General features: G+C 38.4%; 1 protein-coding gene across 1 annotated transcript in view; it reads right to left on the reverse strand.

The window, feature by feature from the left end:
• Positions 1-12,589, reverse strand: part of LOC139942885 (thrombospondin type-1 domain-containing protein 7B-like) — a 49,981-nt gene that overhangs the window by 30,288 nt on the left and 7,104 nt on the right. The window contains exons 3-6 of the mRNA XM_071939692.1: positions 5,480-5,594; positions 2,405-2,673; positions 1,329-1,464; positions 628-864 (exon numbers count right to left, since the gene is read on the reverse strand). Of these exons, the coding sequence (XP_071795793.1) occupies positions 628-864; positions 1,329-1,464; positions 2,405-2,673; positions 5,480-5,594 (757 nt within the window). The remainder of the gene's footprint in view (positions 1-627; positions 865-1,328; positions 1,465-2,404; positions 2,674-5,479; positions 5,595-12,589) is intronic.

Consider the following 12,589-nt stretch of genomic DNA (forward strand, 5'->3'; position numbering starts at 1 on the left):
TGAAAGCTTGTAACTTTCTCGACCCCAATCAAAATACCTATTGAATTTGAAATCAAAATTTTTTGGTCAAATCGGCCAAAAATAATAATAATAATAATAATAATAATAATATTGAAGTCTTATATAGCGCACGTATCCACCAAACAAGGTGCTCAAGGCGCTGAGTATATATACAAACTTTCAGAAAGATAGGTTATTGCAGTGATGAATTCTGAGACCCAATTATTTAGCACCTTATAAGGGTTTACAAGGCGCTACGGCGCATTAAGCAGCCACAACCAGGAACACCGGGGCGAACCCCTTCTCTTTTCGATAAGTGCGCTGGGTTCTTTTACATGCGTTACACAACACATGGGACCAACGGCTTTACGTCCCTTCCGAAGGACGAAGCAATGGTTAAGTGTCTTGCTCAAGGACACAGTGTCACGGCTGGGGATTCGAACCCACACTCTGCTGATCAGAAACACCAGAGTTTGAATTCGGTGTTCTTAACCGCTCGGCCACGACACTTCCACACTTCTGACATAGCATCTTTAAGGCATTTTAAAAACTATTTTGAGATGGGATTAATCCTAGTTTTTGTGAAGTTGGCTGCAGGCAGTTTATGTAAAATAAATTTATTCTTACATGTATGCCACCAAGAACACTCCACAAACTCGCACTCTTTAGCTTCAGCCAACGGTCCACAATCCCCCCCTCCGAACGCCGGAGCCACGAGGACGTCTCTAGTACGAATCTGGACACCCTCTTCACAGCTCTTAGAACAGGGAGACCAGTTTTGCCATTGACCCAGCTGGCAGTCAACAGGGCAGTCGACCCAGCAGGCTCGCTTCATCGGGGGCTGGTGGAGGGAGGAGTTGACGGCTGAGGAATGAAAGGAATTTTTTTTATCTGTGAGATGCAGATTATGTTTATTTGTATCCGCAAACTATTTTGTGGGCAGACTTAAGGCCCGATCCCACTGCAGCGATAACGAAAACGATACAATTACGACGCAAAGAAAACGCATTCTATTGGTCAAATTATTGCTCCACGCTCATTCAACCAATGGAATGCGTTCTCTTTGTGTCGTTATCGTCACAGTGGGACTGGGCCTTTACAATGGACATTCCAGATCATTGAATTTCCCTCAATTTTTTTTGCCAACGACCAGATAGCTAAGCTGAAAATCTTATACACCCAGACTTTAGTTTCAAATTTTAGTTTCAAATCCTACTTAAATAAATTTTCGAATCTTATAAAAGAAATGAAAAAAATAGGCAGAAATTAACACAATGAAACCTCCTTGCAAAAGCTCTGCTCTTGTTTTCTTTAAGGGAGGTACTTACGTGAAGTGATGCAAGACTCCTCACTGACCGGGATATAACTTTCATCACCTTCCTCAATACAATACACTTGACGTCTTTGTCTTCCAGCTCCACAAAGACCCTCGCTGTCATGTGTTAACTGACATCGCTGCCAATCCTGGAGGATAAGGGAAAAAAAATAGTAGAAAATAATAGTGGCTGCTTACATAGCGCTCAGGTCCGTCACGCAGTGACGCTCATGGCGCTTCAACATTATTACCCCTGGTCACTGGGCCTTAAATCATTCCTTAAACCATCTCAGCTCCCTGGGGAGTATACCGCCTGTGCCGCCAAATATGTAGAGCAATCAAGGCTAACTAATCACAAGAACCAACTCTGCCCTCACACTTGGTACCCATAATTTTACCCCTGGGTGGAGAGAAGCCATGATAGTGAAGTGTCTTGCTCAGAAGGATTGGAAAACTAGAAACGGGCAATCAATAGAGTCCAGGGTCCAATTTCATAACGCTGCTTAGCGTCCAATTTTGTGCTTACTGTGCGATTTCCATTTCATAGCGCTGCTAAAACGTAAGCACACAAAAAGTCTTGCTAACCTTCTGTTGCTTACTGCACAAAAATAAATGACGTCACAATGCAAATTCATGGTGAACGCGCGATATGGCCGCCTAAATTTTCTGCTAACCTGCATAATACACTTGCACCTTAGCAATTTTTTTTGCTACACACGGCAGACTGTGAGAGTACAAACAAAAATGGGAATTCCTTAACATTGGGAGCTGCATTATTTCATGAAAATGACGAATTTGTAAAGAATATATGGCGATCAAAACCCACCGCAGAAAAAACATATGCTGCCATGGAATGTGAATCTGTTGAAATTAGTGGTTTCTTGCAGGTAAGATTTGAGTAATGAAGCTTTGAAAATTTTCCGCCCCAGAAATGTACCCTGATGTCCGGGACGTCACTGTAGTACAATACGAAAGTGTACGGCCGCCAGGGCTCCCCAAGCACCAACAACAAGTTGATCTGAGGCATTGTGTGGAGATGGATTGATACAGAATTTATCTTTAATGGTTTGCAAAGAACAAACCTCTTACCTCAGCAACCCACTCGAATCTTGGGCACTCCGGCAAAACCTCTCCCTCGCACTCCTGCTGTTCCATCAGGCTCGGACACGGTAACCCACCGTTCTCTGGCAGTCTCTGAATCTCTCTAGTGCGGGTCTGCAGACCGGTTCTAACCGGTCCAGACCGGTGCTGACAGGTTTCTGAGCAGAGTCCCCATGCTGACCATGAAGAAGTCCTACAATCACATGGTAAGGAGCACCCAGCAACAGCTTGAGGTTGCGATTCTTTCTTCCGAGGATCTGTGTTTAGGAAAAGTTGATAATGATATTAAAGGGACACGTTGCCTTTTATGGTGTTTGTCACACCAAAGCTGCCAGCATTTGCATCCTGCAAACAGGAAGATTGTACAACAATCAGGAAGATTTTACTTTCAACAGGAAATGGAGTTTCTATTTATTCAGAGAGATATTTTAATTAATTTCATAAGAAAATGGAAAGATTTGTTTAATAACAGGGAACTTTCTGCAGAATCATGGAGTAGAATCATGGAGATTTTCTACATCAGAACACGAAAAATTGATTTATTTTCAGGAAACTTTCCGCTGAATCAGAAAGATTTTGAAACTAAATTTTGTTCATTTAAGAACATGGAAAGATTGATTTATTTTCAGGGAACTTACTGCTGAATCAGGGAGATTTTCAAATTTGTTCTTAAAAACATGGAAATATTGATTTATTTTATTTGGGGAACTTTCTGCAGAATCAGGGAGGTTTTCAAATTTGTTCACTTTTAAAAGAACATGGAAAGAATTATTTATTTTCAGTGAACTTTCCATTGAATCAGGAAGTTTTTTTAAATATATTGTTCATAAAAACATGGAAAAATTGATTAACTTTCAGGAAACTTTCCGCTGAATCAGGAAGATTTTGGAATTATTTTTTTTTTCATTTAAAAACACAGAAAGATTGATTTAATTTCAGGGCACTCGCAGAATCAGGAAGATTTTAAAATTAAATTTTGTTCATTTTTAAAAGAACGTGGAAAGAATTTTTTATTTTCAGTGAATTTTCCGCTGATCAAGAATTTTTTTACATTTGTTCATAAAAACATGGAAAGAATTATTTATTTTCAGGGAACTTTCTGCAGAATCAGGGAGATTTTCAAATGTGTTCACTTAAAAACATTGAAAGAATTATTTATTTTCAGCGAATTTTCCGCTGAATCAGGAAGTTTTCCAAAGTTGTTCTAAAAAACATGGAAAGATTGATTTATTTTCAGGGAACTTTCTGTAGAATCAGGGAGAGTTTGGAGCTGACTGCAGATGTGGTACACATGGCTGTCTTGAAATGAAAGGATTCAGCGCTTTTTTTATTGACAGTTTCTGGACATCTCATTGATGACAGATTTAAAAAAAATCATCAGGACTCCAAGAAACCTTGAAGGATTACTTTTAGTCTAATTTACAAGAAATTGTTTATTTCTATAGGAACCCAATGGTGCTTGAAATCGATGACACGCTGGGCTGGAGTGATTTTAAAAGACACTTTTCTGGTAGGTCACAAGGGGACATAAATAGAGGGATTACAGGTGGTGTCGGGGTGAATGATTGGTCAACTACCCATTCTTACGCCTAGGCTGGGAATAAAACACCTTGAAGTGTGTTGGTTAGTGGTAGCTAAGAAGTTTTCCTTTGCAATCTTGAGACTAGCGTTGGTGAAGAAAAAAACCCAGATTGAAAGGGGCCCCTAAGTGTTTATTGTTCTGGAGTAGATGGTGGAAGTAGTTTTAGCATTTCTTTTGCAAGTGATTCATTTATTGGGCAAAGTAGGGGGTTGCCTGATTCAGTGACATGGAGTCTGGCATTACCTAGTCTTGAAGTCAAGACAGTAATTGTTAAGCGCAGTGTAGCTACGGGGACGGTACACTCACCCTCGATTTCAGTATGTGTGTGTGAGTCAGTCACAATTAAATAGCTGCCACGCGCTACCTACGACCATTGCATGTGTATGAACGGCAGACTAGCAAGTCTAGGCACCCCCCCCCAAGACCCAAGTTATCAGGAATAACTTAATTTGTGGAATAAAACACCTTGTACTGAAGTGGGTTGGTTAGTGGTAACTAAGATGTTTTTCGTTTTCTTTTGCAATCTTTAGACTAGCATATGATGTAGACAAATCTAGAAAAGTCCAGATTGAAATGTACCTCTAAGTGTTTATTGTTAACTGGAGTAGATGGTGGAAGTAGTAGCATTTCTTAATTGCAAGTCACTCATTTGATGGGTAAAGTAGGGGTTGTCTTATTCAATGCTGGAGTCTATCACTAGCCCCCCCCCCCCAAAGACCCATGTAGTTAGGAATAACTTTTTCTCGCTCCAGAGTATAAAATCTGTGAATTTGACTAAGTATCAAAGCGTACACACTACCCATTCTAAATCTCAATATTCAAATGGAAAGATTTTCATGTTGATCTTTCTTTGACAAAGTTCTTTCTTGTTTTGACTCTGGTCTTACAAAATAAGTTCTGTAATGTTTTGATTTCAATCAATCACTGCAGTCTAGTGGAATTGTACACACAATGTGAGCCCTGTGGTTTACATTACTTCTGATCTGTCATCGTCATTATAAGGAAAACAAAAATCCATCGTAGTCGTAGACGGAAACTCAACACAAAAATTTATTGGGCTCATTATGGTGGTTGTATGCCTGATGATCCCATGTAACTTTGGTGAGTCATACATTGGCATTGGATTTCTGTAAGGATCTTAAAGGAACATTACAGAATTGGTTTTTGCAAAGATAATAATGAAAGAAAAAACAACAACCGTGTCACACGAAGTTACATGTATGTGCTTTCAGATGCTTGATTTCGAGACCTCAAATTCTAATTCTGAGGTCTCGAAATCAAATTCGTGGAGAATTACTTCTTTCTCGAAAACTACTCATTTCAGAGGGAGCCGTTTCTCACAATGTTTTATTCTATCAACCTCTCCCCATTACTCGTTACCAGGTAAGATTTTATGGCAATAATTATTTTGAGTAAAATTACCAATAGTGTCCACTGCCTTTAAAAAAGGTCAATAAAAAGTTCAAAGCTGATTGTTTCACCTTGATTATCCAGACACTGATTGCTATCCACTATTTCCCCCTGGCTGCTCACACAGGATATGGAGCGTAACCTTCGTCCAATACCACAACCTCTACTACCAGTCTGCTGGGAAACCTACACAGGAAATAAAATAGAGTTTGTTAAAGCATGGAGGTAAAAAACAAAGCATGGAGGTCTCCCCAAAGGCAGGGTATACAAGAACCAAGCAAATCCCCAAGGATTCCTCATTAGTTTAAAGGAAGGGTTTACTTTTGGGGATATGGAGCGTAACCATCGTCCAATACCACAACCTCTCTACTGCTTGCCTGCTGGGAAACCTACATCAGGAAATAAAATAGAGTTTGTTAAAGCAAAGCGTGGAGGTCTCCATGGTTAAATGCAGGGTATACAAAACAAAGCAAATCCCCAAGGATTTCTCGTTAGTTTAAAGGAAGGGTTTCGTTTTGGGGATATGGAGCGTAACCATCTTCCAATACCACAACCTCTCTACCGCTTGCCTGCTGGGAAACCTACAGAGGAAAAAATACAGTTCAACTTGAGTTACATGTATAATCATTGTTAAAGGCAGTGGACACTAAATGTAATTACTCAAAATAATTATTAGCACAACACCTTACTTGGTAATGAGCAATAGGGAGCTGTTCATAGTATTAATAATTAGTATTATAGGTTATCACACAAGCACGAGTAGAATAATGCATTTATCTTCAAGCAAACCTAGCGCGTGACATAGAACACAAAAGACGCATGGTAGTGATATTAGCCGTGCAATAGGTTTTTATCGCCACTCCATTCTGCGAATCTGATTGGAGGATTAGCGCGTACTTGAAAATAAAAAACATTGTGAGCAATGTGACCTTCTGTCATGTATCTGTTTAGGAATGAATTACTAATAAAAACAGTTGCAAGAAAGAAAAACACATTGACAAATAAAATTTGAACAGATAGAATAGTCAGCTTCATTGTGTCCAGGAGTGTTTGGTTGATTCACTCTTAAAATGAACCCCAATCAATCCTCAGATAGAAGTACAGTACAGTCAGATTTTGATAGCATAAAACATTTTATGCAAGTGTGTTTTGGAAAAAAGATATCAGGTTTCGATCTTTCCACCAAACCTTTTGAGAAGAAAATCTGAGAAGCATGAATGACAAATAAAGTCATCTCATTATAGCCTATGGAGTTAAACCAACGGTTCTTTTCAGAACCACCCCAACTCATTTATTTTTCACAGGACTCGGGAAAGTACTGAGTATACAGTGCTAACACACATCGGTGTATGGTAAAAACCAAAATTAATATTCTTTATCCCCGATGCTAATTCAACATCCAATACATTTAGAGATAGTCATTACATGGTGTTACTGCAAACTCTTCTATATCTTATTTCCACCATGCAAAGTTTCAAATCCTACTTAGCCTTTAGATTGTTCCAGATACAGATTACTCTTCCTCAGTGCGTGGACATATATTGCTCTAGATTATCGGCGATCCCAAAAGCATGCCCCACTTTTGAAATGAAATTTGCACAGATCTGCATAATTTATGATTTTTGGGGTTGAACAAAGAATTGACTAGAGTGGGATTCAAACCAACGACCTCCGGATTAACGTGCCGGCGCTCTACCAACTGAGCTATCTAGCCCTATATTGGCGGTGTCTCTATTTTGTCAATATCTTTGTTCGGGGTGCCAGTCAGAAGCCATACAACCGTTAACTGCCGTGTAGCCAGGGATCACACCCAAATTACGATACAACCTGGGAAACGGCAGCCAGGGGATCACCTTAAGGGGATGCAACTTTTTGTTTCAGATATCAATATAAACCACAAGGGAAACTGACTGGGTAAATTTTGAAATGATTTTTGGGGTTGAACAAAGAATTGACTAATTTATGTATGATAAAAACAATCATGGGTTCTCCATCAGCAAAAACTCTTCTAGGGTTGAAAGGTCGTGCCATTTTTTTTTTTTGCATTTATACCATCGGTCCATTTGGTTGGTAAGTTGTTTGCAACAGCTAATTCTATTTTCTCATAAAATAAAAAAACGGTTCTAAAAAACCAAAGGCATTTTTACTGTGCTTTTAAACATCCTTCAAGGCTATCTGTCCAATTATTGGCTGGCATTGAAAATGAAACAATGTGGTTCGGGCCAAGTCCAGTTATTTTTAGAAATTCATTGTTGTACACTTGGGATGTAATTAACCACAACAGAGGCTTTGCAAATCAGAAAAAAAATGTTTGAAGAGCTCACTGATTGAATGTGTAATACAAGTTGGGCTAATGTCCAATAAAAACAAATAGTTTCTCGGGTTTTTATTGCTTGTTTTGTCAGTTTTCTTTTTGTTTTGCTGAATGATTAGATGGCTTATATCAACCCTAATTTAATTTCATTTTGTAGGCCTAATGTTTATCAATGTCAGCCTTGTGTAAATCAGCCTTGTGCTGCGAGGACAGCCTTTTAATTATTGTATTGTTTCAAATTTTATTCCCCAAAACGGGAAAAAAACTTACCCTGGGGAAGGGTTAAAACAATAACAAAGTTTAAATTCTAATAGATCCTATCTATTTCATGACATATCATTAATTTTTATTTGCCAGCAATCATTAAAAAAATAAAATAAAGGATCTACAAGATCCAACATAAAAAAGTTTTAAGGACTTTTTTTTGTATTTTAAAGACAGTGGACACCTTTGGTAATTGTCGAAGACCAGTTTTCTCACTTGGTGTATCTCAACTTATTAATAAAATAACAAACCTGTGAAAATTTGAGCTTGTTCGGTCGTCGGAGTTGCGAAATGAAAGAATGAACTATGAAAGAAAAAACATCCTTGTCACACAAAGTTGTGTGCTTTCTGATGCTTGATTTTGTGACCTCAAATTCTAAATCTGAAGTCTCAAAAACTACAATGTACGTCATTTCAGAGGGAGCCATTTCTTACAATGTTTTATACATGTACTATCAACCTCTCCTCATTACTCGTAACCAAGTAAGGTTTTATGCTGATAACTATTTTGACTAATTACCAACTGTGTCCACTGCCTTTAAGTGGCATAAACAGTGCCTCAGCAATGCCCTATAGAATCAAGTCAGAAAAACCAAATTTTAAATCCAACTTTAAATCTAAAGAAATTTGACTTCAACAAGGGACTTTAAATCTCTGTTCCTTCCCCTGATTTGGACAAAAGTCGTTTTTAAAACAAATTACCCGCAATGAGTAAATCCAATCTGATGTAAACTATCCAACCATTGAATAACCAGTTTGAGTCAGAAAAAAAACGCTTACATCCAACTTTCAATCTAATTTGTAGGTGACTTATCCACAGTTTCTCCTTATTCAGACGCACAGTCTCTCTTTAGTTAAAGGCAGTGGATACTATTGGTAATTACTCAAAATAATGATTAGCATAAAACCTTACTTGATTATGAGTTATGGGGAGAGGTTGATAGTATAAAACATTGTGAGAAATGGCTCCCTCCGAAGTAATGTAGTTTTCGAGAAAGAAGTAATTTTCCACAAATTTGATTTCGAGACCTCAGATTTAGAATTTGAGGTCTCGAAATCAAGCATCTGAAAGCACACAACTTCGTGTGACAAGGGTGTTTTTTTCTTTCATTATTATCTCGCAACTTCGACGACCGATTGAGCTCAAATTTTCACAGGTTTGTTATTTTATGCATATGTTGAGATACACCAACTGTGAAGAGTAGTCTTTGACAATTACCAATAGTGTCCACTGTCTTTAAAGTGCCTTATCAATGCCCGGTAAAACCATGTCAGCAAAAAAGCTGACACCCAACTTTCAATCTCATCTGTAGGTGCCTTGCTCACAGTTTCTCCCTAATCAGACAAACAGTATTGTGGTTATAAAATGCCCTCCAAAAAAATGTCAGAAAAAACTTTAGACCCAACTCAGGTTATAGTGCCTCATCAATGCCCTATAAAATCATGTCAGAAAAAACAAACTTTAAATCCAACTTTAATTCTCAAGATGTTTGACTTCAATAAATCTCTGTTCCTTCCCCTGATTGGGTTTGGACAAAAGTCGTCTTAAAAACAAAATTACCCGCAATAAGCAAATCCAATCTGATGTGATCTATCCAACCATTGAATAACCAGTTTTGAGTTTCCATCTAGCGCTGGTCTCCAATTGTTCACCCTCGTTTGTCCTGTTTTGGGCTTGAGACATTCCGGACGGGATTACAGAGGGGATTTGGGTTGGGGATTAAAGCCTTCCTTAATGCATGGATTGACACAACATTGCATTAAAGGGAAGGTATATGTTTGGTAATTGTTAAAGACCAGTGTTCTTACTTGGTGTATCCAAACATTTATAAAAGCATAAAATAACCAAAAAAAACATAAAATAACACGCCTGTGAAAATTTGGGCGCATCAATTGGTCATCGAAGTTACGAGAAAATGATGGAAGAAAAAACACCCTTGTTGGACGAATTTGTGTGCTTTCAGATAGGAATACAAGACTTCTAGCTAGAAGTATTATTTTAGTGAGAAATTACCACTTTCTCAAAAAATACATTACTTCAGAGGGAGTTGTTTTCCACAACATTTTACACTATCACCAGCTCTCCAATGCTCGTTACCTCGTCAGTTTTTAAGTTAATATTTGTTTTGAGTAATTACCAAACGTGTACTTTCCCTTTAAAGACAGTGGACACTATTGGTAATTGTCAAAGACCAGTCTTCTCACTTGGTGTATCTCAACATATATGCATAATATAGCAAACCTGTGAAAATTTGAGCTCAATCAGTTGTCAAAGTTGCGAGATAATAATGAAAGAAAAAAACACCCTTGTCATACGAAGTTGTGTGCGTTTAGATGGTAGATTTCACGACCTCACATTCTAACCTTGAGGTCTCAAAATCAAATTCGTGGAAAATTACTTCTTTCTCAAAAACTACGTCACTTCAGAGGGAGCTGTTTCTCACAATGTTTTAAACTATCAACCACTCCCCATTACTCACAATCAAGAAAGGTTTTATGCTAATAATTATTTTGAGTAATTACCCAATGTGTACCTTCCCTTTAAGGCCTGCCTTGATGCATGGATTGACACAACATTGGATTGCTGTGATTGCAGCTTGATTGTGTTGGATGTTCAGTGAGTGAGGAGCTGGTGTTGTAGGCTAGAGAGCTTAAAAGCAAAGATAACAACGCAATGTTGTTCTTTTCTCATCCATACATAATGGTGTTTCCAAGGTTGTTGGGGCAGCTTAGCTCCCCGTGGTTACACAACAAGTTCTTACGGGGAAGAATGTCATGAAGGGGATGCTTAGTCAATCCATCTTAATGCAAGCTAAGGGCTCGAAATTGAGGGGAAGAACCCTTAAGACTGCAGCAGTCGATTTCACAAAACTCTTCCTAACTTAAGCCTTATGTTAAGACTTGGGACGAGTCCCAACACTGCACTGAAGCATGCAGACCTTAAAGGAACACGTTGCCTTGGATCGGACGAGTTGGTCTATAAAAAAGCGTTTGAAACCGTTTGTTATGAAATGTATATGGTTGGAAAGATGTTTTAGAAGTAGAATATAATAATCCACACAAGTATCACTCAAAACTGCACGGTTTTCATTTTACGTCGTGAATTAACATGGTCGGCCATTTATGGGAGTCAATTTTTTGACTTCCATAATTGGCCGACCTTGTTAGTCGACGAGGTAAAACGAAAACCACGCAATTTTGAGGCATTTTTGTGTAGATCATTGTATTCTACTTTTACGACATCTTTCTAACCATATAAATTTTTTAGCAAACGGTTACAAACGCTTTTCAAAGACCAACTCGACCGATCCAAGGCAACGTGTTCCTTTAAGATTAATCCTAAGTTAGGAAGAGGTACTGAGATAAGATGAGTCCTACCCCTTTGTGAAATTGCTGGCAGGACTTGTAACTCCAGGATCTTAAAGGAACAAGTTGCCTTGCTTATAATACAGTTGGTCTATATAAAGCGTTTGGAACCATTTAAAAAAAAATGCATTGGTTGGAAATATGTTTTAAAAGTAAAATACCATGATCCACACAAATTTGTCTCAAAATTATGTGGTTTTCTTTTACTGTGTGAACTAACACGGTCGGCCATTTATTTTATGGGAGTCAAAAATTTGACTCTAATAAATGGCTGACCGTGAATAGTCGACGAGGTAAAAGGAAAACCGTGCAATTTCGAGGCATGTCATGTTTGTGAGGATCATTATATGCTACTTTTACAACATCTTTCTACCCATTTATACATTTTATAGCCTAACAAACGGTTACAAAGACCAACTCGACAAATCCAAGGCAACGTGTTCCTTTAACTGGACAAGAGTAGCTCAGAATCTTGACTAGACCAAGTTGTCGTACAAAAATACATCGCCTCACAGCTCTTGCCAAAATACAGTCAATCATCTTTACTTTTTAAATTTTGAATTGAACAAACACTTAGACTAGATTTTTGTTTGTTTATAACCTTTGACTGTTTAAACGATATTTGGGTTGAAAGGCATTGTGAGACTGGAGATTGTGACTTGTAACTCACAAATTTTACTAGACCCAAATTCTATACAAGACCAGAATAAAAATTCATAGTTTATCATCTAAACTTTTTTATTTGGGTGGCACGGTTGGCTTGAGCGTAAAGCGCTCGCCTCTCACCAAGGTGACCCCGGTTCGATTCCCGGTTGGGGCCATGCTATGCCATGAGGGTTTTCCAGACTATCCGGTTTTCCTCCCTCAGAAAAAAAATCGAACACTTTCGATCTTGGCTGTGCTCCGTGGTCATAATGGGTTGATGTGGCTGGCAGCTGAATGCACCCTTGCATGCCTGCTTCTCGAACACGTTGTAGCCGCGTCCTTCGCAATTCAGCTCTTAGCTGCGAGTAAGGATGATTAGCCCCCCAAATTATTATTATTATTATTATTATTATTATTTGAACAACATACACTTAGACCATGGAGGTGCAAAGACTAAAGAAAATCATTCTGTTTTGTAAGTGATCGAATTTGAGGGGAAGAACCCACAAGACTCACTTGAGGACTTACTTACTTATAGCTCAGAATCTTATACTGGACTCACGAGTAGCTCAGAGTCTTGACTAGACCGAGA

This window comes from Asterias amurensis, chromosome 10, assembly GCF_032118995.1.
Source record: "Asterias amurensis chromosome 10, ASM3211899v1".
NCBI classification, from domain to species: domain Eukaryota; kingdom Metazoa; phylum Echinodermata; class Asteroidea; order Forcipulatida; family Asteriidae; genus Asterias; species Asterias amurensis.